At 42.8% G+C, this 27984-nt stretch overlaps 1 protein-coding gene across 5 annotated transcripts in view; it reads right to left on the bottom strand.

Moving 5' to 3' along the window:
- The window catches only part of LOC139548865 (BCAS3 microtubule associated cell migration factor-like), a 325394-nt gene extending 298071 nt beyond the window's left edge, over positions 1-27323 (bottom strand). Inside the window, exons 1-7 of one of the 5 annotated variants that reach the window (XM_071358768.1) lie at positions 27055-27323; positions 24252-24342; positions 23276-23330; positions 22949-23024; positions 20531-20637; positions 15752-15833; positions 12552-12624 (exon numbers count right to left, since the gene is read on the bottom strand). In XM_071358768.1, the coding sequence (XP_071214869.1) occupies positions 12552-12624; positions 15752-15833; positions 20531-20637; positions 22949-23024; positions 23276-23330; positions 24252-24322 (464 nt within the window). In that variant the 5' untranslated portion in view covers positions 24323-24342; positions 27055-27323. The remainder of the gene's footprint in view (positions 1-12551; positions 12625-15751; positions 15834-20530; positions 20638-22948; positions 23025-23275; positions 23331-24251; positions 24343-27054) is intronic. The other 4 variants (XM_071358769.1, XM_071358765.1, XM_071358766.1 and 1 more) reach the window with 4 other exon arrangements.
- Between the last annotated feature and the right edge of the window lie 661 nt (positions 27324-27984).

The raw sequence follows: 27984 nt of genomic DNA, 5'->3' as shown, positions 1-27984 counted from the left end.
AAAAAGGACGCTCACCCCTTGATCAAGGGGATTAGTGTGTGCGTGGAAGTAACACCACTCCACAGAGCTTGGGCAGATGCCGCAGACACAAATGCAGCTCCACACACCCACTGACACAGTCAGAGGCAACACCCAACACACACTCACTCACTCTCTCTCTCTCTCTCTCTCTCTCTCTCTCTGGCTGTTGAGGAAAGTTTCCCAAGCCAGTGGCTGGACATTCAGCCACAGCACCGGCGCCATGGGAGCCCTCAGATCTCTCAGCCCAGCCAGAGACACAGTGTCCGTGTGTGTGTGTGTGCATGCCTGACACTGCATGTTTGTGTGCGCACGCAAGTCTGTCTGTGTGTGAGCATCTGGTGTATGTACCAGCGGGAGTGTCTGGAGTGTCTGTCGTTGTGTGTGAGCGTCTGGTGCATGTACCAGCGGGAGTGTCTGGAGTGTCTGAAGTTGTGTGTGCGCATTTCCCCTGTCATTTCCTGTAAGAGGCAACGGGGAAGACAAAGGAGGTGACAAGAGTTTTGGGTGACCTCCATTCAGTTGTCCATAGCAGCCGGACCTAATAATGATCTGCTGCAGGCCTTACACCAAGGCATATTATGATACTCTCTGGCACAGCAAGGATAGCATTACCAAACTGAGTACAAGAATTGAGATTAATAGAAAAATATAACTTCTCCTAACTTGTTTTCTGGCGGCTCCTCCATCGATTTCAGCGTTATCACCGGGGTCAGATCAATCTAATCCAAATGCTTTTTACGAAATAACAGGCGCCCGGATTGATTCACTCATGGGGACAATGATGGCCCGCCCGTCCCTCTATTACAGAATCAAAATGGCCCCCGGTTGAATTGTTTTGGCCTGGGCATTATTTTAACAAATGGCGGTGTTCTAATGGAGCCAGGACAGGATCAGCTGTAATGTGATTTCCTGGTGCTGGGGCTGCGGAGGCGTGGGTTGAAAGCCAGGCCAAATCATCATTATCATTGATCAGGGCTAGATGTCAGTCCAGTAACATGTTAAGGTGACACTGAGCGCCCTCCGCCTCAGTAATAGGACTGTTATTACGGCCTATGAGATCAATGTGTCAATTACTATTTACTGGGATTGGCCTTTTGGGTCTAAATTGATGCAGAGAGTGGGAAGGAGACTGAAGCGGTTGGGAGAGAGAGCGAAGGAGAGAGAAAAAGAAAGTGAGTGGGGGAGAGCGAGAGATGAGATTGTAAAACCATAAAAAAAGTTGAGATTGTGTCTTTAAGCACGTACACACACACAGAAATAGAGGTACACACACACAACTGAGGCAACGGCCATGACCTCTGGAGGAAAGTCTAAGCCTGCTGAAGTGGAAACAGTTGGTCTTGGCCCAAGTCGACTTCACAACCCTTCTAACATGAAGGGTTTCCCCCATATAACAGTAATCCTAAATGACTGCTAATTACTGGGTAGTAGGCTGTAAAGCAGCCAGACAGAGATCCACACCTGCTACATCCATCTATTTTCCCCTCAAACGGCCACTGGGCAAGCTAGTAAAACAGACATGTGTACGTCCTAAACGGCAGCCTATTCCCTATATAGTGCACTACTTTTGACCAGGGCCCTATTCCCTATATAGTGCACTACTTTTGACCAGGGCCCTATTCCCTATATAGTGCACTACTTTTGACCAGGGCCCTATTCCCTATATAGTGCACTACTTTTGACCAGGGCCCTATTCCCTATATAGTGCACTACTGTTGACCAGGGCCCAACTCTGGTCAAAATTTGTGCACTATATAGGGAATAGGCTGCCATTTGGGATGACACCATGTTTCTGGGTCTCTTGACCGTCCAGCACAGCTCTGTTTTGCCTGGCCTGCTATAGACTAGCTACTGTACCATTTTGGAAAATGTATTCACAACAGAACGGTTATATGACTTTTACAACCGAGGCAGAGTCTTAATTTTAGCAACACGTCAGTTTACAATGGTTATTATGTACATTATGTCAGATGCATGCCATTTAAATCACTAGAGAGGGTTTTTTTCTGTATGAAAGAAGTCTTTAACATCTGTTATTTTAGCTTCAACACGACGGCGCTGTGAGCTGGGCTTGCATTTCTTCTCCGGGAGGGAACGTCTGGCTTCTGGTCGACGGAACCGGTAAGGTTATTATTTTATGAACCTGAGCGGAACCGATGGATAAAAAGCGCACACTTCATGTGGCGGGCTGCAGTGGGCTAGACAGCAGGGGAACTGGGGAAGCCTTAAAGGGGAATTAAAAAGCAAGCAAATAAATGCATTTACAAGGAGGGGGACGTCACCACGTTTCCGACTGTGGCTCAGAGCTGAGCCCTTTACGAGTTCCCTGAATACGAACAGACAATTACAAGCTGAAGAAATGCTAAACAAATACAGCCTGGGCCTGGTCCCTGGAGTCTCAGCTGGAAGGGCTGAGGGGACAGGGTCAGAGTGCCCAGAGACTAGGATTGCCACCCGGGCCATAGACCACCTACAGATCAACCAATGGCTTTCAGTGCAATAAACTATAGGCCTTTGGGTGCATTTTATACAATAGTGACCAAGACTAGAGAGTATTTCTATTATATCTATATACTATCATTGGGTAATTGTTGGATGTGCATACACTACGGGTGAACCATATAGGTAGAAATCCCGGTAGCTGATGGGGTTAAATGCTGACCAAACTGACACCCATCAGTGAAAATATTTTTGGGGAAAGAAAAAAAAGAAAACATTCAAGATGCAGCAATGTTTTTTTGAGTTTTTCTTTCCTTAACAGAAGAGCCTTGGTATTGATCTCACATAGCGGTGTTTTGAAAAACATGTTTCAAGTAAAGCCTGGACAAATTGGTAGAACTAATCTTTGGACTTAGATCAGACTGGTGAGTCATAGATTTATAACAGTTACTTCTACACACACGCACATGAAAACAATTACTCTATTTTCATAGGCATAAAGTGAGGTGGGTGGTACTGGAAGAAAAGAGACAAATTCTGTCACAATATTCACTAAGTTTCCTTCTCTCGCTGACTACCCCTCCCTCTCTTTCTCCTTCTTTCTCAGTCCTCCTTTCCCCTCCTCCTCTGTGGAACACAACCCTCAACACACAACAAACGCTGGCCACATCAGAGGCAGCTCGGGGGGGGGCTGGGAGGGGGCCTGTGATTCCGGCACGCCGCTGGCATTAGCGGGAAAGTAATTAGGGCAAGAAGTTCAACCACAGCTCCATGTCTGCAGCCCTGCCAGAAATACATTTCCTCCTCATTCAGTACCGTACCTTCACCACCAACAAGCATATGGAAACACATCACCACGCCAGTGTGTGTGTGTCTGTGCTTGCACAAATCCCTTGGTCAAACCCTAGTCTATTGGCACACCGGTGCATCAACCTAAGTAACATAATACAAAAATCGCCATCAAAAACAGTCAGTTTAAGCTAGAGATCTATTTTTGCATGGGCTGCGTCTCAATCCACCACATCCACCTATGTCGCCCTTCTGTATCTGCTGTGGAAAGTGGCAGAGCTAACTCTCTGTTTGTCAGACCTGGAAACAACTCGGAAATTGTAGCATCCAAACGGTTTGGCCTACAAACTGATATGACCAAAGGGGAGACTCACGCAAACAGGATGGTGTTCTTCGTTTTGCTCTATGACCCCCACAACTGTCGCAGGACTTGTCTAAAGGTAACCCATATAAATGAATGGAAGTATGGAGGTAGTTGTGCCAACAAAGATAAGGGGTTATATACATACAGTACCAGTCAAAAGTTTGGGCACACTTACTCATGCCAGGGATTTCTTTATTTTTACTATTTCCTGCATTGTAGAATAATGGTGAAGACATCAAAACTATGAACATATGGAAATCCTGTAGTAAACAAAAAAGTGTTAAACAAATCAAAATATATTTTATATTTGAGAACCTTCAAAGACATTTGTTTTTCAAAAGGACAATGACCTCCAGGCTGTGTAAGGGCTATTTGACCAAGAAGAATAGTGATGGAGTGCTGCATCAGATGACCTGGCCCCCACAATCACCTGACTTCAACCCAATTGAGATGGTTTGGGATGAGTTGGACCGCAGAGTGAAGGAAAAGCAGCCAACAAGTGCTCAGCATATGTGGGAACTCCTTCAAGACTGCTGGAAAAGCATTCCTCATGAAGCTGGTTGAGAGAACGCCAAGAGTGTGCAAAGCTCTCAAGGCAAAGGGTGGCTACTAAACGTTACAGTATACAATGACATTCTACACGATTCTGTGCTTCCAAATTTGTGGCACAGTTTAATTTTTTTTAACCTTTATTTAACTAGGCAAGTCAGTTAAGAACCCATTCTTATTTTCAATGACGGCCTAGGAACAGTCGAGTGCACAAAAGCGAGGTCAATACAGAAATTATTTGTCAAGATCGGTGTGGAAGAACTTGACTGGCCTGCACAGTACCCTGACCTCAACTCAATCAAACACATTTGTGATTAATTGTAATGCTGACTGCGAGCCAGGCCTAATCACCTAACATCACTGCTCTGCCTCACTAATGCTCTTGTGACTGAATGGAAGCAAGTATCAGCAGAAATGTTCCAACATCTAGTGGAAAGCCTTCCCAGAAGAGTGGAGGCTGTTATAGCAGCAAAGGGGGGGACCAACCCCATAATAATGCCCATGATTTTCAAATGAGAAGTTCAACTAGCAGGTGTCCACATACTTTTGGTCATGTAGTGTATCTCCTAGATATAGGACAGACACTTCAAATCGTATTCCATATGTTTAATTTTTTTACTGTATTTTATTTGCCATTTAAGAACGTGTTATTTAATGTGTTTCTATGGGCTATAGTAGTAACGGCCAAATTAAATATTTTATAAAATAATTACAAATAAAAACGTTTTTGATACCTAAAATTCAAATATCTAAATGATCCATGTCTCAGCTTAGAAGCCCCCCCCCCCACTATGACAGCAATGGAGTGAACATGAATATTTATCATCTAAAAACACATGCCTTGTATTTAATGCACTTATTGTCAGTTCACTGTTTATTTGCCAATTTCCTGTTAAGTGGAAACATTTAATACAAAAAAATAGCATCTGGTCAAGTGTGCTTTCATTCCTATACTTCAGCTGTGACACCTAGAAGCACAGTGGTGTCAAATAGCCTATAGTAAAATACTATAAAAATAGCAGCATATGTTCAAGTTTAAACAATGTACTCACGGCAGACTACCTACAAGGAAGATTGAACAACACCATGACAGGTCAGCCAGAAAGGGTATTATTAACAAAAAATACTTTAAAATCTGACAAGTCATTAAAACCAAGATAATTCAACCTGTATGCTTTATACTGAAATGCTTTGATGTCAAATACACAATTTGCCTCTGTCCAAAATGGTTATGAACACTACCGAGGAGTGCACTTTGTGATAACACATGGAGTTGTGCTTTACAGTCAAGTGTCAGATGAGAATTGAATACTACTAAAATTATATTACTATAAAGTAATACTGCATTATCAACACAAAAATGAACAATTGGACTTTGAATAAATGTCAACGAGCTTTGTCGGTAATTAAGAATACAGATATAGGCTACCTGCCCTGTAGTATCTTAAAAAAAGAAAATAAGGAAAACTGATTTAAAACTCTTCAAAAGGCTTGGGTCTTCCTATCCTTGGAGACCTTGAGTTATACGAGTGTCCCAGTCTACACGGAACACACAGAGGACAGACAGAGCACAGATCTAAGCAGAAGTTAGCTGCACCTGGACTAGACTGTCTCAGAGGAACGGTCAACAGGGGAAGGAATCCATGACACGAGAGGAATCCATGACACGAGATGGATGAATCCCAAATGGTACCCTATTACTTAAACAGTATAGTACACTACTTCTGACAAGGGCCCACGGGGCTAACCCTAACCATGACCGGAGAGACGAGAATGTGTGCTAAATAGCATAGCATCCCCCTGGTCCATTTCTTACTCACATGCAGAACAACAGATTCCTGGTGGAGAGAATGTATTGGTAACTAGAGAGCGCCATGTTCAAATCCCTAGTGAGGTACAGTATGCTGAGGTTTTCTTTAACAGATGAGGTACTCCATCTGGTTTCCATCCATTCACTGCTTGTCATCCTCACACACCAAAGTAATTGCAGTTGGAAATGACTGGTATGTGATATTTGGGGAAAAGAACACGCTACTTCCCTTAATAGAAATATAGGGCATATTAAAACATAGGGGCTACAATTCTAAGTTGATGAACAACACCTTCAGTATTACAAAACTGAAATGCCCTGATTAGATTTTTTACATTAAATTTGTCATGAAAGGACTGTAAAACATACTAAAAAAAAGCTGAATGAACTGTGGACTGAAAAGTAATTATGCCTCATTGTGACCCTGTAAAAAAAAGTTTGTCTGCCACTTCCACTACATACCACTTCATTTAAACTCACTTCCTATTTGAAGGGGGAAACTGGCGAGGCAGAACATATTTTAGGCCGACAGAAAACAGACATAGAAGTAAAAATTAACGCTTCGAAATGAAGCCAGAGACTGCCCTCTGTAAGCGCTGAGTGAGTGTGTGTGTAAATGTAAGTGTGTGTGGCCTAAAATTAAAAGGTGGTTTATAGATGAGATTACAGGCATTCTTGTTTTCACAGACTACCATTACAAAAGGTTCTGGAATGATTTCATCAGAACTCTTTAAAAACAAGAACATGACATTCCCACCCACAAATTGAAAACAAAAGCAGGAAATAAAGAAAATGTCCCTGTTTGAGCTTTATCTTAATCTTAATAAATTCTGTGGTTGACTGGACCGCAAAAGACAGCACTGTGACTGTAGCTGTTTCCCCGCTGGAGAGTGAGTGAGTGTATCATGGAGACTAAGGCCTAATGCTGGTTTCAAAAGCATCACTTCTCCAAATCCCCATAATCTGGTGCCTCTTTAATACAAACGCTCTGAGATTTACCCTTTAATACACTTTAGAGAGGGATACCTCGCGTTTACCACGGCTAAACCCGTCATGAAAATAGCAATGAAAAGCACAGCTTAGAACCACAATAGGCTTTCCCTTAAGTCTCTTCGAAAATGTATGGTGGAATGAGTGGGGTTTTCCCTGCAATACTGTAATTAATATAAAGGCATTAGGTGACAACAGGACTTAATGGATAAAGCTTTGGGATAAAGACAAAATTAGGGACATAACATTATCCCTCTCTTGTAGGATCAATCTCACTTTGTTGTTGACGGGTGTCATTTAAAATTACACATAGCTTTCATCTTCCTGCGTCAGATTAAAATCTGTGTGCTAAATGTGTCTGTAATGAATATTGAGATAAAGGACATGACTCCGGCCTGGTTGAGGTGTGAAAAGCCTTGACCCTCGAGCCGTGAGTTATAAGGGACAGGGCCAGAGGAGGTTCACAGGGGCCAGATGGAGAGCTGTGGCCTGGTGCTGAAACCATGTCTTGAAAGGTCTAGCAGCCAAAACACTGGTTATGCTAAATATTGAATAAAGGAAGTGTACAAGTAAACAAGAAAAACATGCACCGTATCCTCCTTCACTGGCGCTGACTGTTTCCAGGCTGCTACTGGCTACAGTCTGGTAGGTAGCCATGGTGAGCATGGGGGAGTCACAATGTGTCCCGGCCGGCCGGAACCCTCCCAAAATACGAATCCATCCGTAATCTCCATGGTGACAGAAGACTTTTTTTGTCAAAAAGAAATTATAATAAAAAATAAAAAAAAGTCATGCCCACATCCTCTGTGCATCTGGAGATTTGGGGGTGGGCATACAGGGTAGGAAGGTCAGAAGTAGTGCACTATACAGGGAATAGGGTTTCATTTGCGATACAAAAAAGAGTTAACAAAAGCAGGTTTCTTCTTCCCTGCTGAACTTTTACCCTGGGAGTGTATGTATGCTCCCACTCCTAAAAAACACCAACAAACAGTTAAGATGCCTCCACCCTCCACCCCCTGCCTCTGTGATTTGCATTCATTGACAAAGAGTCGTCTTAAATGTTCTGAATGTTAATACCTGCGGACCTAATTAAAATGAAAGAAAATAATAACAGCGACTAGCAGCAGCAGGGGCTGGAAACACAAATCCTTTCCAGATACTATGTGAGGAGGCAGACCAGAGCCCAGGGGCTGCTACAGGATGGCACACAGGCATTCTTTACTAGTTCCCCCACTGGCGCAGAGCGTGAAGGGACACATATGTACTTTGCCGTCAGGAAAATCACTAGATCTATAAATTGTTTTGGCTTAACGCATAATCCTTTCCATTGATAAAATTATGTTGAGTGCGCCTGGCTAGAAGTTCACAAATACAAGGATAGGCACAGATGCTTTTTGACTTTCTAGTTTTCCTTTAATTTGCAAATCTTGTAATCTAAGCCTAGAGCTGACTGAACCAACTTCAAAACCAGCGCTGCTCTCGCGGCCAAGACTCCAATCTGTTTTCCATTTAAGTGTCAAGCCGGCATCCTTTTTGCTGGTTGACAAAAGCTGTTATTTAAAATGATTATATGCTAAAAACTGTGTGAGGACCTTAGTAAGTTTACGAACGGCCCGAACGGAAAAACTGTGCTGCGGCCATAGGGGAGTTTCTCTCATCTTTTAATGTAGTGTTATTTACCAAACACTTCTGTCGGTCGGGGGTCAGGACGGCCCCAGTCTGGATGTGTCATTCAGCCAGATGTCAGGGTTTTCAGCAGCAAGCATGTTTTCAGAATTAGTACTGAGCGTCAGTCACTGGGCGAAGTACCCAAACCCTCCCTGTTTGTATCCCTCTCTCCATGTCAGCCAGGACACAGCCAGAAGACTAAAAGAGGCAGTACAGAGGCAGAGGGGCCAGGCAGAGCCAGAATCGGTGGCAGAGGCAGAAAGAGAGAGCGAGGCAGCAGAGGGAGAGAGAGGTAAAGGCAGCAGAGGAGTAGGCAGTGTTCCTTTAAAAACATGGGGAAGGTGGTCTCCATCAAAGCCCAGCCGAAGACAGACTTCCTTATTTCATTTCCTGGGGAGGAAATATCGAGTTATGTTTTCGCTGTTCTGGAAGAGGGGAAAGAGGGAGGTCACAGCAGCCCTGGCAGGGTATGGAGAGAAGAGCAGAGCAGTCGTCTGTGGTTCTCTCTTACCTTTGCTCCCTCTCCACCAGCCAGGGCCATTCCCCACTCCTCCGGCTTCCCAAGGGACCAACATATCTTCTTAATCCCCTCTCTCCTTGCCTTCCTCCCTCTCTATGTATGTCTTTAGGGGGGCTTGTGGTGCTGTTACTACCCAGCTTTCAAATGTACTTAAGATTTGTACCTCGTAACATCAATGTGAGACAGTACAACCAAGGGCCCGAGCCTGTCTTCCCCTTCCTTTCCACACATTTTAAATGGGAAAACGTCATAAAGATTGACACCCTGGCGAAAGAGACAGGACATTCCATTAGCACATGGAAGTTTCACATCTCTTCTCCTCCCCGCTCATCTCCTCTCTTCTTTGACCTGCCCCTCTCCCCTCCCCTCTGTTCCTCTCCCCTCCCCTCTGTTCCTCTCCCCTCCCCTCTGTTCCTCTCCCCTCCCCTCTGTTCCTCTCCCCTCCCCTCTGTTCCTCCCTGCACCTTGCCATGCAGCCAGATTGGCTTATTCAACTCTCTCCAAAACGAGAGTTACTAACGCACTACCTTATATCAGCTCTTTCAGACCTGATTATTCCCAGCGAAAGATCAAAAAAACTACTTGACCTGTTGTGTCCTTGTTAAATCAGGCATTTGAGGAAGGATGGATGGGAAAGGGAACTCATGTGAAGGCTTCGTCTGAAATGACACAGTCAATCCCTATATAGGGCACTACTAAATTGGGTGTCAATGCAGACGTAGTCCGAGTATGCAAGTCACGTTGACATGTTGTGCAATCTGGTGCTAATCTGGTGCCACTGTCTGTGACCAATCAGTGAGAGGGAGACCAGAAAAATACAACGACTAGACCAGACATGAGTCTATCATCATACATATTCTAACTTCTGAGAAGCATCGACAACAGGCAAGCCCAATAAAATAAAACTATGCCTTGTTGCCAACTGACGCACATCACACCTACCAGTGGTCATGGTTACCAGCAGCCATGGTTAGCACATGTGGAAACTGGACTACAAGTATGTGTGGCGTAGTTCAACTTTGACCCATCGAGAGAAAGGCTATTTATTTGGCTTGAGAGCTAATGGACTGTAACGCTATTTGATGTCATCAGGAACAGCAACTTTTTCAATATTGGAAAGCCCTGGGCTTGCACATAGAATTACATATAAACTCACATTATCGGATCTGTATGGGCTTGTAGTGTAAAAAGCACCGCGCGGTCTAAAGCACTGCATCGCAGCGCTAGAGGCGTCACAACAGACCCGGGTTCGAACACAGGCTGTATCACAACCGGCCGTGATCAGGAGTCCCATAGGGCGGCGCACAATTGGCCCAGCGTCGTCCGGGTTAGGGGAGGGTTTGGCCGGGGGGGCTTTATTTGGCTCTAGCGACTCCTTGTGGCGGGCTGGGCGCCTGCAGGCTGTCGAGGTCGTCAGTTGAACGGTGTTTCCTCCGACACATTGGTGCAGCTGGCTTCCGGGTTAAGCGGGTGGGTGTTAAGAAGCGCGGTTTGGTGGGTCATGTTTCGGAGGACGCATGACTCGACCTTTGAGCGAGTCATGAGCCCGTTGGGGAGTTGCAGCGATGAGACAAGATCGAAATTTGGGAGAAAAATGTGGTAAAATACAAAGTATATATATATATCACACAGTTGAAGTCGGAAGTCTATATACACCTTAGCCAAATACATTTAAACTCAGTTTCACAATTCATGACATTTAATCCTAGTAAAAATTCCCCTGTCTTAGGTCAGTCAGGATCACCAGTTTATTTTAAGAATGTGAAATGTCATAATAATAGAAGAGAGAATGATTAATTTCAGCTTTTATTTCTTTCATCACATTCCCAGTGGGTCAGAAGTTTACATACACTCAATTCGTATTTAGTAGCATTGCCTTTAAATTGTTTAACTTGGGTCAAACGTTTCAAGTAGCCTTCCACAAGCTTCCCACAATAAGTTGGGTGAATTTTGGCCCATTCCTCCTGACAGAGCTGGTGTAACTTAGTCAGGCTTGTAGGCCTCCTTGCTCACACACGCCTGTTCAGTTTTGCCCACAAAATTTCTATGGGATTGAGGTCAGGGCTTTGTGATGGCCACTCCAATACCTTGACTTTGTTGTCCGTAAGCCAGAACTTTGGAAGAATGCTTGGGGTCATTGTCCATTTGGAAGACCCATTGGTGACCAAGCTTTAACTTCCTGACTGATGTCTTGAGATGTTGCTTCAATATATCCACATCATTTTCCTCCCTCATGATGACATCTATTTTGTGAAGTGCCCCAGTCCCTCCTGCAGCAAAGCACCCCCACAACATGATACTGCCACCCCCGTGCTACACGGTTGGGATAGTGTTCTTCGGCTTGCAAGCATCTCCCTTTTTCCTCCAAACATAACGATGTTATGGCCAATCAGTTCTATTTTTGTTTCATCAGACCAGAGGACATTTCTCCAAAAGTACAATCTTTGTCCCCATGTGCAGTTGCAAACCGTAGTATTGCTTTTTTATGGCAGTTTTGGAGCAGTGGCTTCTTCCTTGCTGAGCGGCCTTTCAGGTTATGTCGATATAGGACTCGTTTTACTGTGGATATAGATACTTTTCTACATGTTTCCTCCAGCATCTTTACAAGGTCCTTTGCTGTTGATCTGGGATTGATTTGTACTTTTCGCACCAAAGTGCGTTCATCTCTAGGAGACAGAACGCGTCTCCTTCCTGAGCGTTAAAACGGCTGCGTGGTCACATGGTGTTTATACTTGCGTACTATTGTTTGTACAGATGAACATGGTACCTTCAGGCGTTTGGAAATTGCACCCAAGGATGAACCAGACTTGTGGAAGTCTACAATTTTTTTCTGAGGTCTTGGATGATTTCTGTTGATTTCCCATGATGTCAAGCAAAGAGGCACCGAGTTTGAAGGTAGGCCTCGAAATACATCCACGTGTACACCTCCAATTGACTCATATTATGTCAATTAGCCTATCAGAAGCTTCTAAAGCCATGGCATCATTTTCAGGGATTTTCCAAGCTGTTTAGAGGCACAGTCAACTTAGTGTATGTAATCTTCTGACCCACTGGAATTGTGATACAGTGAATGATAAGTGAAATAATCTGTCTGTAAACAATTGTTGGAAAAATTACTTGTCATGCACAAAGTAGATATCCTAACCGACTTGCCAAAACTATAGTTTGTTAACAAGTCATTTGTGGAGTGGTTGAAAAACGAGTTTTAATGACTCCAACCTAAGTGTATGTAAACTTCCGACTTCAACTGTATATATACATATATACCCACACACACACACATACTTTAGTGGATTCAGTCGCTGATATCAGACACCACCCTCCAAACTGCATCTCCCAGCATATCCCAGCTTCCTGTTGACACAGGAAGCGATGTGATGAGGGATGTGTACTGTACTCACCCCAAGGACCCAGTGCTCTTGCACACCCCCAGGAGAGGCCTCTTGTCCGCAAAACCATCAATCATCAGCGGACCTAGAAGGAGAAGAGAGAAGGATGATGAGGGACTGACCGAGAGCAGTGAAACAACTGACCAACACAAAGAGGAACATTCATCGTTAGGGGGCCCTATGCATGTGAACAGGCCTGTTGTGTAGTGGGCCCGGCCAGGCCCAGCCTGCCAGAGCCACTCAATCCACTTAACCAACACTACCGCAGCAGGATGCGTGTTGATTACATTACAACAGCAGCACTGTAATCAAATTATACCCCCAAAAAACTCTGAAAAGGAAATGGAGACAAAATATAAAATAGAACAAGAAAAGAAAAGAAAGAGAGACCCTCTCATTCCTGTCAACTTGGGAGGACTCATCCCCACCAACCACAAAATAATGCCCAGGTTCACATCAAGACCTATGGGGATCAAATATATTAACATACCAGCATGGAAAACATTAAGAGAAGGGAGACAGAGGACCAGAAATAGCACTCTGCGCAACATGTTGAACTCAAACCATCTTTCCCCTCGGTATGGAGGAGAGGAACGAGAGAGGGAAAAAGAAAGAGAACGCCTTCAAAGCTGAGGAGGGTTTTGTCTCCCTCTGTGTTTAATTCTTTTGGTTTTGGAGGGGAAATTACAGTATGGTAAAAGCCAAGTGGGCATATTTAGTTTCAGTCAAAAATGGCACCCTATTCCCTACATTGAGCACTACTTTTGACCAGGTCCCATAGGCCTCTGGCCAAAGTAGTGCACTATGTAGGGACTAGGGTGCCATTTGGGACATAAAATTAGGGAGGCGGAGAAAACATGTTGCATTAAGTCTACAGATCCCATATTTCCCCTAATTTTCACATTCTTAAAGATTGTGTGTGTGTGTGTGTGTGTGTGTGTGTGTGTGTGTGTGTGTGTGTGTGTGTGTGTGTGTGTGTGTGTGTGTGTAGATTGAAGAAGCTGTTAGGCCTGTGGAGGGGAGTCATTTAGCCCTGACCGTAATCACTGTGAGTTCCTGTGGTGTGACCGTGCCGTGTGGGAGAGCCAACATGCCGTCCTCAAACCCCTAACACTCCCAAACACAGCCTTTCTTCTGCACTCATATTTCTGTCATCAAACATTACAACGGGTCACCATATTGAGCTGTAGGCAAATATGATTACCCCGAAAGACCAAAGGGTTTCATTTGAACAACGCATTTAGGAAAATAAACAGTTTCTGTAAATACAGTCAGGGGGAAAAGATCTAAGATTTCATTACTAGTGTTGACTACGCTTTGATTATGAATGGACTGTCATTTCAGAGATATAGTTTAGCTCATTCGACATACAAATTCGACAATTGTATGTTTGAGCGTTGACTGTGTGCGCATCTACATTTCCCCATTCGACATTCGTATGTTTGAGTGTTGAGTGCGTGTTTATCTCATTTATAGAGAAAGGCAAGTCTGAAGTCAACATGTTTGCGGTTATAAATTATAGAATTTCCAGAGCTGTTTCAGTAATTAGGGCTTTAATATGGAGGCTGGGCCTCTGGGTCATAGGAGTTCAGGTCCAGCACTGAGGACCAAAAAACACACAATACTATTACTGACATCCATTCTACTGTTCATGAGATCAACAAAGGTCCCATACATATTAGGATCACTTGTCATCAATGCTCATCTATTGTATTGTGAATCACTTTGGTAGGCGTATGTATGGCCTATACCAGAGAACGGAAGAAAAGAGCATAGGTTACAAACTCTGGGATGCTGGACTGATAAACGGAACGCTCTCTTCGGAAAACCGCAACTTCCGCCTCTATTCCGGGAAGGGGCATTTCGCCTTATTTGAACCGACACCTATTTTCAGGACTTTCCAAACCCGCCCACCCAGGATCCCGACTAAAACAATTGGTCTTTTAACAGCTCACCACAGAGCAACACTGTTTGCGCCGGCTGGGTATAACAGATTGCAATCAGTGTCTCTCTCTCCCCCGCTAGTACAATTCATTTTTATTTTAGCGGTCAGAGAATCACTCCCCTCATGTGTTGGGTATCTGCTGCTTCTTATTACTGTCTGTGGCTTTCATCCCCGTCCAGGGCCCTTTCAATGCGGTCATTGTGCATTGTTGGAATCTGCCAAAGGACCGGAACACAGAGCAAGAACAAAAAGCTGATTTTCTCACCAGAACGCCACATGCTAGAGTTTTGTGCTTTTCACTTCATTTCTGAATTATACCTGCAGTGACAGAAAATTCTAACGTCATGCCTGGGAAATAACTAATTGGCGGAACGAGGGAAATCCAATTGTGTACCGGCTTTAGAGGATGTGAATACTTATGCTTTTATATTAGATAAAACTGTGTCTGTCTGTGAGAGCGGTCCATAGGCAACCTAGGAGGTGATATTTCCCCTCTGCTTTCCTTTTGAAGTCTCTGATTGAACATGATTAGATCAAAACCTTGGACATGTTTTTCACTGGCCTGCTTCTCTTCCATACCTAACCTTTAGAAATGCTATTACCCCTGTAATACAATGCAGCCAATGAGTTACTTGTGCGAGAAATGCTGGTGGGGGGGCTCTGGCACTTCATTCTGAGCCAGCTGAGGCCAGGCCAACAGTAATCATCCTTACAGGACTGCCTTTAATATTAGGATAGGAACAGGAAGAGAGGGGCTCCTGACTATTGACAAACCGGAAAGTCTTTAATTAATGCATGGTATATCACTGCAAACACACACCACAAACAGCATAAATTGTGACACACTTAACTTCGTTTCAAGAGCGGTCCTTGAGCGCTGGCGAGAACAGATTTGAGTTTAAGTGATTACATTGTTTACGGAGGAGAGATTCATGGCCGTGTTGACACCCACGTCAGAGGAAAAACAAGACCAGTGTGCTTGCATCAACTGCAGAGCGTTTTTCTTCCACTTTGCAGATTGGGTGGACAAATATTGACTAAAGTGGATAGACAGAAGGTTCATGTGGCATGACAAGCTGAAAACAGCTGAGCTTTTCTACTGATTTCTAGAACGACAGCATCTTGGGGACTTGAGTTTCTGGGAACGACGTCGCTTACAATGTGCATCACATTCAAAGACAGTCCGATGTGAACCCGTAGAACGACATAAAAACAAAATGTTAGGGTACACCAAAAAGATGGCAGAGGTAAGCAGGTAGATACTCACTGATATGGGGCGCCGGCAGGATGTGGGCAGCTCTCACAGGTCCGTGGCGCACAGAGAAAAGCTCCTGGGCCTCCCCACCCAGCTACAACAGAGAGGGGAAAATAATAGAGCAAGTTCAACAACAATATAACAAGTAAATGTAACAAGTAAATGTAACAAGTCAAAAGCTTTGAGACTATTTTACAGTGGCTGGTCAGCATTTTCTCTCCGTCCTTCTGATATAAATGCATACAATGAACGCTCAGTCTAAAACCATTAATTTACTCTGATTGCTTGTAAATAAAGGAAATTTAACGAATGTATATATATATTTTTTAAAGGCTTTAGTTGGTGTGCAAAAGACGACATTGTTGTTTTACTGCGGTTGCGGTGTCGTTTCGTCAAAGACACTTGGACAAGCGAACACCAACTGAACAGAGGGAATAGAGCTAGGCAGGGGGGAAAGCCCGCCTATACAATGTTAGGGGAAACACTTGATAAGAAACGGTTAACAGTTGGCCATAGTCAGCAGGGCTGGAGTTGTTCTTTCTGATGATACTAAACTCTATGCGCTCGGTGTGGTGACCACTAGTTAAGAGAGATAGTGTCTTTATTAAGAGGTCACTCCGATAATCAATACGGCCATACTTCCAATTAAGCCTCAGTGTCCTGAGGAGCCAAGTCAGCTCCACATAACTACAGTACTGATAGAATTATCAACGCTACACAACCACAAACTTACAGCTCCGGTTTGAATGGAGGCTAAAGGGCTAAGAAGTCGGCAGCAGGGCAAAGTCAAAAGACAATGTGGGGGCCCCTGACCGGAACAAAGAGAGATTTGTTCACACTGTAAGCAAAATAATCTATTCCAACTGCGTGGAAAGGGGCTTGTCGAGGAGGGAGGGGGCCCTAGAGGGGAGGGGGGCTGGTGGTTGAAGTGCCAGCCAAACCGCACATTAAAAGCCACCAAGAAAGGTCCCCAAAGCATTGCGATGCAAACAAGCTGCCTACTCTTTCTGTGACCGAGCCAACATGACAGAACGGGCTGCGACCAACAGAGTCTGATAACCAGTCAGTCAGTCAGCTCAGCTGATGGCTTTCAAAAGAGCTACGATGACTGACGTCAAAAATACTTTTAAAATGCTTTAAACAGAACTGAGATCAAACATAGCCCAACATATAGTAACTGAAGAATAATAGGTTAGAAGATGGATAATGTTCAGGAAATAGTGTTGACACATTGACATTTTGAACATGTCCGCCACATCTGCTGTGTAGACCTATATCCCCTGTCATTCTGGGAAGCTACAGTATCTATAGCTGGAGGACACCAATATATTTGAGGTTATTGTAGGTTGCTTCCCATCTTTACTTATGTGTCAGATGCAAGGAGAACTGTTCATGGAAATAAATCTGGTAGCAGTGTCCCTGCTCTATGCCAAAGAGATGCAAGGTTATCCCCTGCATTAGGCCCCAGAGAGAGGCTTGGATAGTCAGGTCAGAACACTTGCGTGGTATGTGGTGGCTCTGACGTGTGTAATGGTGCATTGTTTTAAGCGCTAAACCCCACCTTTTTTTTTTTTTGCGATAAATTACAGTGAAATGTGCATTATCACAATACTGTTGCCCTAATCCGCGTGTCTTAAGTAGATAAGCACATCCGAGGATGAACGCTCTTTTCGCAATTAGTAGCCTCTTTTCGAAGTGGTGAATCGGGCCATTGTTTTTATTAGAAGTGCAGCTCGGCCCAGTGACAGTGGACAGATTACACTAGAGCACAGAGAGAGGGAATAACTGGGACTACGGTGGGAGGACGGGTGGGATTCCTATTGCAAATGGAGAATAATGGAATTTTCCAGATTGTGTGTGGTGGAGGGGGTTTGGATAATGATAATACGGCAGGCATTGTGCATTACCCCACAGCTCATCCTTACATGGCTCTGTGTGACATGACAGCCAGCCAGGCATCAACATCTATCTCTGTTCTCCGCCATTACATTAGCCGCCTGCCTACACAGCAATATGCCAAATTGCTTCTTCTTGATTTTTTTAAATAATTTTTCATTTTATTAATTTCATTTGTTGGTCTGGGTGGGATGTTTTTAAATGCAAACTAGTGTGTTGTACACTGTTCTAATCTGCAATACCCCTCAGTTGTGACTCACGATATCTGGGCCATATTCACGAGTGAACATAGACAGGACACATTGCATGACATATTGGTGGTGGATGAATGTGATCAGTGAATGATGATGAATACTTTCAAACAAAGATAAAGTGGTTTTGGGATCCTAAAATAACTGCAATTGATTTAAATTTTAGTTTCCATCATGAGGGACACACGACAAGCAAAATGTAACACACACAAAGAGCAACGTCTGGTAGGACACAAGCAGGGGCCGTTTTCACTGTTGAGCTACAAAGCAGACTGCAGACCAGCGGTGAAAACTTTACACCCTTTTGGAAACAGATGAAGCTCATAGCCAGGCAGCCGGTGGAGACAGGGGAAAATATCAGTGTATCTGGGACTAGTTTTAATAATAACAGCATCCACACAGACACCTCTCTTCAAAGCTGGTCATTTCACCCAACACCTCCTCAGTCCAACAACTTGCCCACGCTAGTCTGGGACTTATCTGTCTGGGGCCTGGCAGGCGACACCTTTTCAGTCAAAGATCCCTCGCTATCTAACAGGACAGTAATACACAAACACAGGGACGGTTGATATGTACATACACACTCCCTCTGTCAGCCCGTCTGATGAAGGCGTGTGTGTGTGTGTGTGTGTGTGTGTGTGTGTGTGTGTGTGTGTGTGTGTGTGTGTGTGTGTGTGTGTGTGTGTGTGTGTGTGTGTGTGTGTGTGTGTGTGTGTAGTCAGTGCCATTACAGAGGGTGTTGGCTTAGCGACTGTCACAAACACTTCACAGCCACTCACGGTTTGAGACCGAGGTGCTTTCATCACTTAATATGAACCCAGTGAAAAAACATGTCCCGGAAACATGCCAAAACCACAGAAAAACTACAAGAGGGGAAGACAAAGAGAAAGAACACCTTAACAGTGTATCGCCCAGTTGGGGTCAATTCCAATCCTTGATCAACTGGTTTTGAAAAGGAACTATAACCAACTCAAGATGGTAATAGAATATAAACACAGCAAAAAAAGAAACGTCCCTTTTTCAGGACCCTTTCTGTCAAAGATAATTCGTAAAAATCCAAATAACTTCACAGATCTTCATTGTAAAGTGTTTAAACACTGTTTCCTCCACCTTGTGGAGGCCTGTGCATGTCTCTATTGCGGAAGTCTGCTCCATGTGGGTGCACAATAGTGATGTGAGGGGGGGTGATAGTTACATATTGGGATATTATTTTTTACAATATATCGTATCGACAATATCGCAATATTATTTTTGTGCTAGTTGGCTGTACCTGCACCAAAACTCAAGTATTTCATTTCATAGCCTGTTCTCCATCTTCTTTTTAAAATAGGGAGCTACTTTTTCAACACTTTTATTTCCATGACGATCAAAACTTGTTTTCTCATGGCTCTCTCTTATCCCTTTCCAGCAGACATATGGTGAGCAATATGTTTGAAACATTGAATTGCAATAAAAATCACAATACATATCGTAGCGGCACCTAAGTATTGTGATAATATTGTATCGTGAGGTCCCTGGCAATTTCCAGCCCTAGTGCACAAAAGGCGCTATGTGTCCTGTATCTGTGGGACCTGGAGAGAGTAGTGTCCTGTGTGAAGCACCCACCCTGCTCATCAAACGTAAACAGCTCTACACTTCAAATTAAATATTTCAACACCCACAACACAAAGACCTGCATTTCATATTTCAACACCCACAACACAGATCCTAGAGAAACCATTGGTGCAGAAGTTGTCAGGACTTGGAATTGACTTGAGCATTTTAAGAAGAGAATAGCTGTAACACCCTGGTATATCCTGACATCTAGTGGGGGACAAGGAGTACTGGAAGTGAGATACGATAACGTCTCCGTGGTCTGTTGTCGTTGTTATGAACATCTTTCTATTGACAGCTGGTCTCTACGTTACAGCTGGTCTCTACGTTACAGCTGGTCTCTACGTTACAGCTGGTCTCTACGTTACAGCTGGTCTCTACGTTACAGCTGGTCTCTACGTTACAGCTGGTCTTTACGTTACAGCTGGTCTTTACGTTACAGCTGGTCTTTACGTTACAGGCGGTCTTTACGTTACAGGCGGTCTTTACGTTACAGGCGGTCTTTACGTTACAGGCGGTCTTTACGTTACAGCTGGTCTTTACGTTACAGCTGGTCTTTACGTTACAGCTGGTCTTTACGTTACAGCTGGTCTTTACGTTACAGCTGGTCTTTACGTTACAGCTGGTCTTTACGTTACAGCTGGTCTTTACGTTACAGCTGGTCTTTACGTTACAGGTGGTCTTTACGTTACAGGTGGTCTTTACGTTACAGGTGGTCTTTACGTTACAGCTGGTCTTTACGTTACAGCTGGTCTTTACGTTACAGCTGGTCTTTACGTTACAGGTGGTCTTTACGTTACAGCTGGTCTTTACGTTACAGCTGGTCTTTACGTTACAGCTGGTCTTTACGTTACAGCTGGTCTTTACGTTACAGCTGGTCTTTACGTTACAGCTGGTCTTTACATTACAGCTGGTCTTTACGTTACAGCTGGTCTTTACGTTACAGCTGGTCTTTACGTTACAGCTGGTCTTTACGTTACAGCTGGTCTTTACGTTACAGCTGGTCTTTACGTTACAGGTGGTCTTTACGTTACAGCTGGTCTTTACTCACGGATATGCTCCAGATTTGCATCCCGTCGGCATAACCAATCATGAGGCAGAGAGGAGGGTCACTGCTGCCACTGTGCATCTCCAGGAACTCAGGGGAGCGGGACGTATCTGATGGACACACAGCAAAACACACAGGGATGTTATACATTTATGTACGAATAAAGAACATGAGCTGGCGCACACCCAGAAAAATGTGTTTGTGTGGAGGTGCTGACTAATGGCGAATAAACTATTAAAACAACAAAAATAATAAAAATATCTCATCACCTGTTCATGTGGAAAAGCCTACGTAGGACTAACGAAAAGACAATTAAAAACAACGCAGAGCTGAACACCGCAGCTCAATCAGGTGTAAGAACACTGACTACCCAGTAGCAGCTCACTTTGTTGAAGCTAACCATCCCATCTCCTCCCTCAAATACACAGGCATTGAGCATGTTACTCTACCAAGGAGAGGTAACGTCGAGATCCGACTACTACAAAGGGAGGCTTACTGGATATCCTATCTAAAAACATTGACCCCTAGTGGTCTCAATACTGAGTTTGATCTCAGGCACTTCTTATGAACAAGTCTTATAATTGTATATATTCTTTCTACAGCTTATTAGCGTACACCTAATATGTTCCCCCTGTTGATGCTTATTATACATTAAGGTTGAACCAAAAGATTACATGTAACAAATATGAAATGAAATACGTAACAATTAAACATGTGAAATTGAATAAAACAATAATGTATGTTGATGCTAATATTATGTACAATATTCGATGATGTTTCTATATGATAACAATAGCCTAATATATTTATGTATGTCATAAACTATTGTTTTTTTGACAGTTTCACTAATTAATTCGAATTAACTTAATCAGTATGACACACCCCTCACTATTGTCTTTGGTAGCACTAATTGCACTGTTTGTCTACATAACCTGGTTCAAGTATTCATGACATTACCCTGAAAAAGGCACATGATGCCAAAACGTTGGTAAATAGCCAATACATTACTGGGAGTTTATATATGGACTCTATTTGATAGTTTATACATTTCTATTCAGTCAACTCTGTAGACTGATTAAAACTTATTTTGATTTGACTATCAAAATAGAGCTGCCTGACAGTGATATTTACCATATGTTCAAATCAGTGAAGAAAGGAGGGGGTCTGATCCAAACCTGGGCATTTCTGTAGCGGGCTGCATCCCAGAGACCCAGACATCATAACTGTTGTATGTGCCTGTGTCAGTGTATCTCCCCACAAACATACATTGAGAATACAAAACAGTAGGAACACCTTCCTAACATTGAGTTGCACAACCCCCCCAGCACCTACAACCATAACCCTTTCAAAAGCCAGATACATCTTTTGTCTTACCCATTCACCCTCTGAATGGCACACACACAATCCATGTCTCAATTGTTCCAAGGCTTAAAAATCCTTCTTTTAACCCATTTCCTCCCCTTCATATACACTGATTGAAGTGGATTTAGCAAGTGACATCAATATGGGAGCATAGCTTTCACCTGGTCAGTCTGTAATGATAAGAGCAGGTGTTCTTAATGTTTAGTATATTCTGTGTATAATCAGTTTATAAAATACATTTTACTGCTATGTTTGTTGCTGCTATCTAAAATTATGAATCCTGGTCCAAAGAAACATGACAATTTGTCTTTGTCGAGTTCTAAAATATTTTTGAATGAACTGTTTCACATTGTAGAACAATGTTTGGGGTTTAAGTGTTCCAGTGCATTCTTTTAAATAATATTCAACCCTAGCTACTTTGAATGTGTGTCAACTCTAGCCGCTTTTAATGTATTTCAACTATTCCTTCCGTATGGAACCATTTGCTTTACATTGACCATGCAAAGCAGGAACAGTGAAGTTCTAATTGAGTCCTCTTCAAAGGTTAGCGTAAATAACAAAGTGTTAGAATGTTTTATAAACACAGCCAATGATGCTGTGTCTAATCAACACATCTGCTGTCAGATTGAGGGAGAGATCTGGTGTGTGCGCGCACACAAACACACGTGCCGTTGAGATACATCAGGCCTGTCACTCAAAGTCCTTACAAGAAATGAACCATCAAATGGTTGACAAACAACGCCTGCCAAAGGAACTATTCATGTGTCACATTTAAACTGTTTTCTTCCCAGGCATTCTAACAAGAGGCCACTTATCTGCATATTTCAGGACACTCCAAATATTCTTGAACCTGTTTATATATATATATATATATGGTTTAACCTAATCTGTAGGTAACCTAACCTAATCCATATATATATGGTTTAACCTAATCTGTAGATTAAAAATACCAGATAATAATGAAGCAAGTTATCACTTGTTATCAAAATGTGTGTGTCCACCTCAAGGGTGAACAAAAGACAGTCGAGGGGGAAGCTTTGAAACTGTTCTTAGACTTACCATTGAGGTCAGCTTTCTCAAATCTGACCCAAACTATTTTCTCCTTTTCATCAGTTGGGGGTGCACCTGTGTATGCCTTGAATAGACAAAATAAAAATCAGATGAAATGATTACTGCAGTCTGTTCATGTCATAGAATTAAAACTAGGAACTTCAATAGGATCTCTGTGGATAATGTGTGATTTAGTTAATAATATAGTTATTACGCCCTATAAAAATACCATTGACAGCCTGAGTAAACTAGTCAATCTGGTTAATGGTAACATGTAAACGTAATATACATTGATGTTACTGGAGAAAAGACGACAATCAATTGAAACAGTCTTACCTGAGGGACCACATCTTGGAGGAAGGTCACAACACTCTCCATATACGACTGCTCACTGTAATAACATAAGAGCATTACCTTGCTGAATGTGTACAGTACCAGTCAAAAGATTGGACACACTGCACTTGAAGAAATGTTCTAAGTTCTTGAAACATTCCGCATTGACTGACCTTCATGTCTTAAAGTCATGATGGACTGTAATTTCTCTTTGCTTATTTGAGCTGCTCTTGCCATAATATAGACTTGGTCTTTCACCAAATAAGGATAGCTTATGTATACCACCCCTACCTTGTCACAACACAACTGATTGGCTCAAACACATTAAGGAAAAAATAAATTCCACAAATGAACTTAACAAGGCACACCTGTTAAATTAAATGCATTCCAGGTGACTACATTCATGCAGTTGGTTGAGAGAATGCCAAGAGTGTGCAAAGCTGTCATCAAGGCAAAGGGTGGCTACTTTGAAGAATCTTAAATACAATTAGATTTGTTACTACACGATTCCATGTGTTATTTCATAGGTTTGATGTCTTCACTATTATTTTGCAATGTAGAATATAATATAAATAAAGAAAACCCCTTGAATGAGTAGGTGTGTTCAAACTTTTGACTGGTACTGTATACATACCTATAAGTATAACGTTTAAAATGATTGCCATGAAGGTAGTGTATGCATAAGTATTATCTTTGCACTTTATTCAGGCAAATTGCTTGCAGATAACACTGTAACGCCATCTCTACCTCAGAAAAGTGGTAAGGAAATATATTGAACCAGATCATATCGATCCATAGCACTGAAGCATGTCTGAAACCGATGGTTAATAACAACCATCATGTGATGTTAGGTAATGTCATGTCTTTGCAAGGGGAAACTTGTATTAGTTGGCAGCCCAGACCCATCCAGTGGAATTTCTGAAAACCTATTATTGTGTGTGTGTGTGTGTGTTTATTGTGTGTGTGTGCGTGTCCTTACGTGGCAGCTTGTGCTCGCACCACAACCCCTCCAGCACAGCGGCTTGGTCTGCGCGGGGAGTCTGATGCCATTTTGGCTCCAAGTCTTTATCCTATAGAGGAAAGAACATAACCATTAAACCCTGCTATTAGCTGATTGTAATTTATGTCTCTATTTCCATAAAGCCCGAGACCAGTAGATTTCCGTATAGGGCATAAATTGGACACAAAAAGTCTAAAACAGATTCCCACCACTTTTGGTTGTACTAATAGAACATTTTGTACTACAATATGTAGGCCTACCGGTACCCCTGACAGGCAACACAGTAAACCACGCCCCCAACCAAACAAACCTACCTGATATAACCAAGATTAGGGACAAATCACACTCCTATGAGTTCTAAACACATTACATTCAATAACTAGGATGTAGATCTGCTTTTATTTTCAATACGTTTCCTGTATCACATACCAATATGAGCTTGATTACCTTTGCTACATAAAAGTATCTAAAGGTTGTCATTAAAGCAACAAAGAGTGAGAATGTTGTTCATTGACTACAGCTCAGCGTTCAACACCATAGTGCCCTCCAAGAACATCACTAAGGTAAGGACCCTGAGACTGAACACCTCCTTCTGCAACTGAATCCTGGACGGGCCGCCCCAGGTGGTGAAAGTAGACAACACATCTGCCACGCTGACCCTTGACACTGGGGCCCCTCAGGGGTGTGTGCTTAGTCCCCTCCTGTACTGTTCACCCACGGCCGCGTGGCCAAGCACGACTCAAAAACCATCAACTATGCAGACGACACGATGGTGGCAGGCCTGATCACCGATGACAATGAGACAGCCTATAAGGAGGAAGTCAGAGACCTGGAAGTGTGGTGCCAAGACAACAAGCTCTCTCAACATAAGCATGACAAAGGAGCTGATCGTGGACTACATTCACATCAACAAGGCTATAGTGGAGCGGGCCGAGAGCTTCAAGTTCCTCTGTGTCCACATCTCTGATGATCGATCATGGTCCACACAACAACACAGTCATGAAGAGGTCTCGACAACACCTCTTCCCCCTCAGGTGGCTGAAAAGATAAGGCATCACCCCTCAGATCTTCAAAAATGTCTACAGCTGAACCATTGAGAGAATCTTGACTGGCTGCATCACTGCTTAGTACGGCAACTGCTTGGCATCTGACCAGAAGACGCTACAGAGGGTAGTGCGTACGGCACAGTAAATCACTGGGGCAGAGCTCCCTGCCATCCAGGACCTCTGATAGAAGGCCCTAAAAATTGTCCAGCTACCCAAGTCATAGACTGTTCTCTCTGCTACTGCACGGTAAGCGGTACCAATGCACCAAATCTGGAACTTATGCGACTACAATGATCTCCCTTTGTGTCTAATTTGAAACTGTGCAATTCAAAAGTGACTGTCTTCTAGGTAATGTGTTTGTAATGCTATTTACTGTTAATTGTTAATGTAGTGGCTAACTGTTTTCTTTCCTTGTGTAGTGTTGTTAGCCAGCTGTCAGTCTGTGAAAGCACTTGTTAACCAGTAGGAAAGAGGGGTAAGTTGAATTTTTTACATTCAGCATCACTCCGTCAAGGGAAATATACAATTGTTTCTAACAAAGCTACATATATTTCAGGATGTTGTGTATCCCTGGAAATAATCTGAAATTAAGTAAACATTACAGTTTGTCCAAAAAAGTGGTCTCCTGGCACAACTTACCTTGGGTATGGGATAAGTTGAGCTGCAGGACAGTATACATTATGCCGCCTAAATATGTCTGCACTGAATTAAATATTACCATTTTAAAACCATGTCCATCTTTATTTCCCAAACACAATTCAACACACCCGCTTTTTGTCTTAATTTTAACCCTGTTGTTACCTCATATCCCAGTGATAATGCCTTGCGTCATGCCTGGGAAGAAACACTTCAATTTGTTCAACTTGCCATTGGCAAAACTTAACCCATGCATGCATATATAAGCCCACACAGCTACAAGGATGCACTTTCATGCTAGGTTTAGGACTTCATATTGAAGCTTATAGGAGACCCCAATTGATGTATAGAAATGATCTACTTTGGTTTTGATACAAGTATTATGAAACCTCTAACAATAAATTAATTTAACTTGGTGAAAATCTTTGTTTTTTTACTTGCTGAGCACCATTCCATGCGTTTTATTCCTTCACAGACAACATGAAATGATGACCTCTAAGATAAATATTTGGTCAAATGACACATTTTGTGTATGGTTTCCTAGAAGGGTGGCTCAACGTACATGTTTAGCTCAATTTACGCCACTCTCCCCTAGTTACGTTAGCTAACTTAGAGCCCTCTTGCGGTTTGGTTTTATGTTTGTAGCTAATAAGTTTCCCGACAAATGGTTATAGGAACTTGGGTTAATAAACTAACGAACTAATATTGAACAGGTAACGTTACACGAACTACTGCTAGCCTTGCTATTTGCCAAGGATTGCAACATTTGCTATCTAACGTTATCTAGTTAAAGTTGGTTCCTCCAGCTAGATGGCCAGCCTCAAATCACCAACTGAAGACGACTTAGTTAGCTAACAAGCAAGCTTAATACCTGCTGATATGAATAGTTTGAGGGGGTAAATGCCAACATTGTTTGATAAATGTAGCTATAGTAGCTTGCTAAGTTAGCTGTGTCAAGAACAAGAGTCAGAGTCCTGTGTCTGAGACAGCAGGTAGCTAACCACCACCAGACAACATCAATTGTCAAACACCAGAAGCTACATCTATTTATTAAATATCATTCGCTTAACCAATTAATTTATATGGTATTCAATACATACCTAGTGTGTTGTTTTCTAGCTAACGTTAGCTTCTTTAGTTCAACGGAGCTCCTTAGCAAATGCCACAAAACAGTGGGAAAACAGTAGAGGTGTTGAAGAGACCAATGGCAGCATTCCTGTGCATTCATCAAACCAATCAGGGTACAACAGGGGCGGTGTTGTAGGTCCTCGACCAATCAGAGTGAACAATAATACCGTTTCTTGTGAACTGTAAGCGTGGTCGCAATATTGGGGATAGCTTAGTGAGATCTGACCTGCCCCCTGAGCCCACTCAGACACTCTTGACACCCATTCCAAATGAAAGATAAATATGGCGCATGCGCAAAGTGCAATAGCACTACAAAAACATCCTTCTTCAGACACCCACATACGGGTCGAAAAGTCCCTGTGAGGGGTATCATCTCATGCAAGACAAAGGGAGTAATCTATCTCATCACCTGTTCATGTGGGAAAGCCTACGTAGGAAAAACGCATAGCTGAACACCGCAGCTCAATCAGGTGTAAGAACACTGACTACCCAGTAGCAGCTCACTTTGTTGAAGCTAACCATCCCATCTCCTCCCTCAAAATACACAGGCATTGAGCATGTTACTCTACCAAGGAGATGAGCTAAGTGGAGATCCGCCTATTGGACATCCTCTCTAAAACCATTGACCCCTAGTGGTCTGAATATTAACTTTGATCTCAGGCCCTTGTGACATTTTTTTATTCTCTCTTCTCTCTCAAGTCTTATAAATTAATATATTCTTAAAGACATTGGAAACAATTACATATATATGTGAAATTTATTTAATAATGTATGTTGATGCTAATATTATGTACAATATCTAATTATGTTTCCATATTATAATAGACTAATACAGTTGAAGTCGGAACCTTAGCCAAATACATTTAAACTTAGTTTTTCACAATTCCTGACATTTAATCCTA

The sequence above is a fragment of the Salvelinus alpinus genome, chromosome 22 (genome assembly GCF_045679555.1).
Source record: "Salvelinus alpinus chromosome 22, SLU_Salpinus.1, whole genome shotgun sequence".
Lineage (NCBI taxonomy): Eukaryota > Metazoa > Chordata > Actinopteri > Salmoniformes > Salmonidae > Salvelinus > Salvelinus alpinus.
Note: the sequence above shows the minus strand (reverse complement) of the source record. Positions and strands in the feature narration are given on the sequence as shown.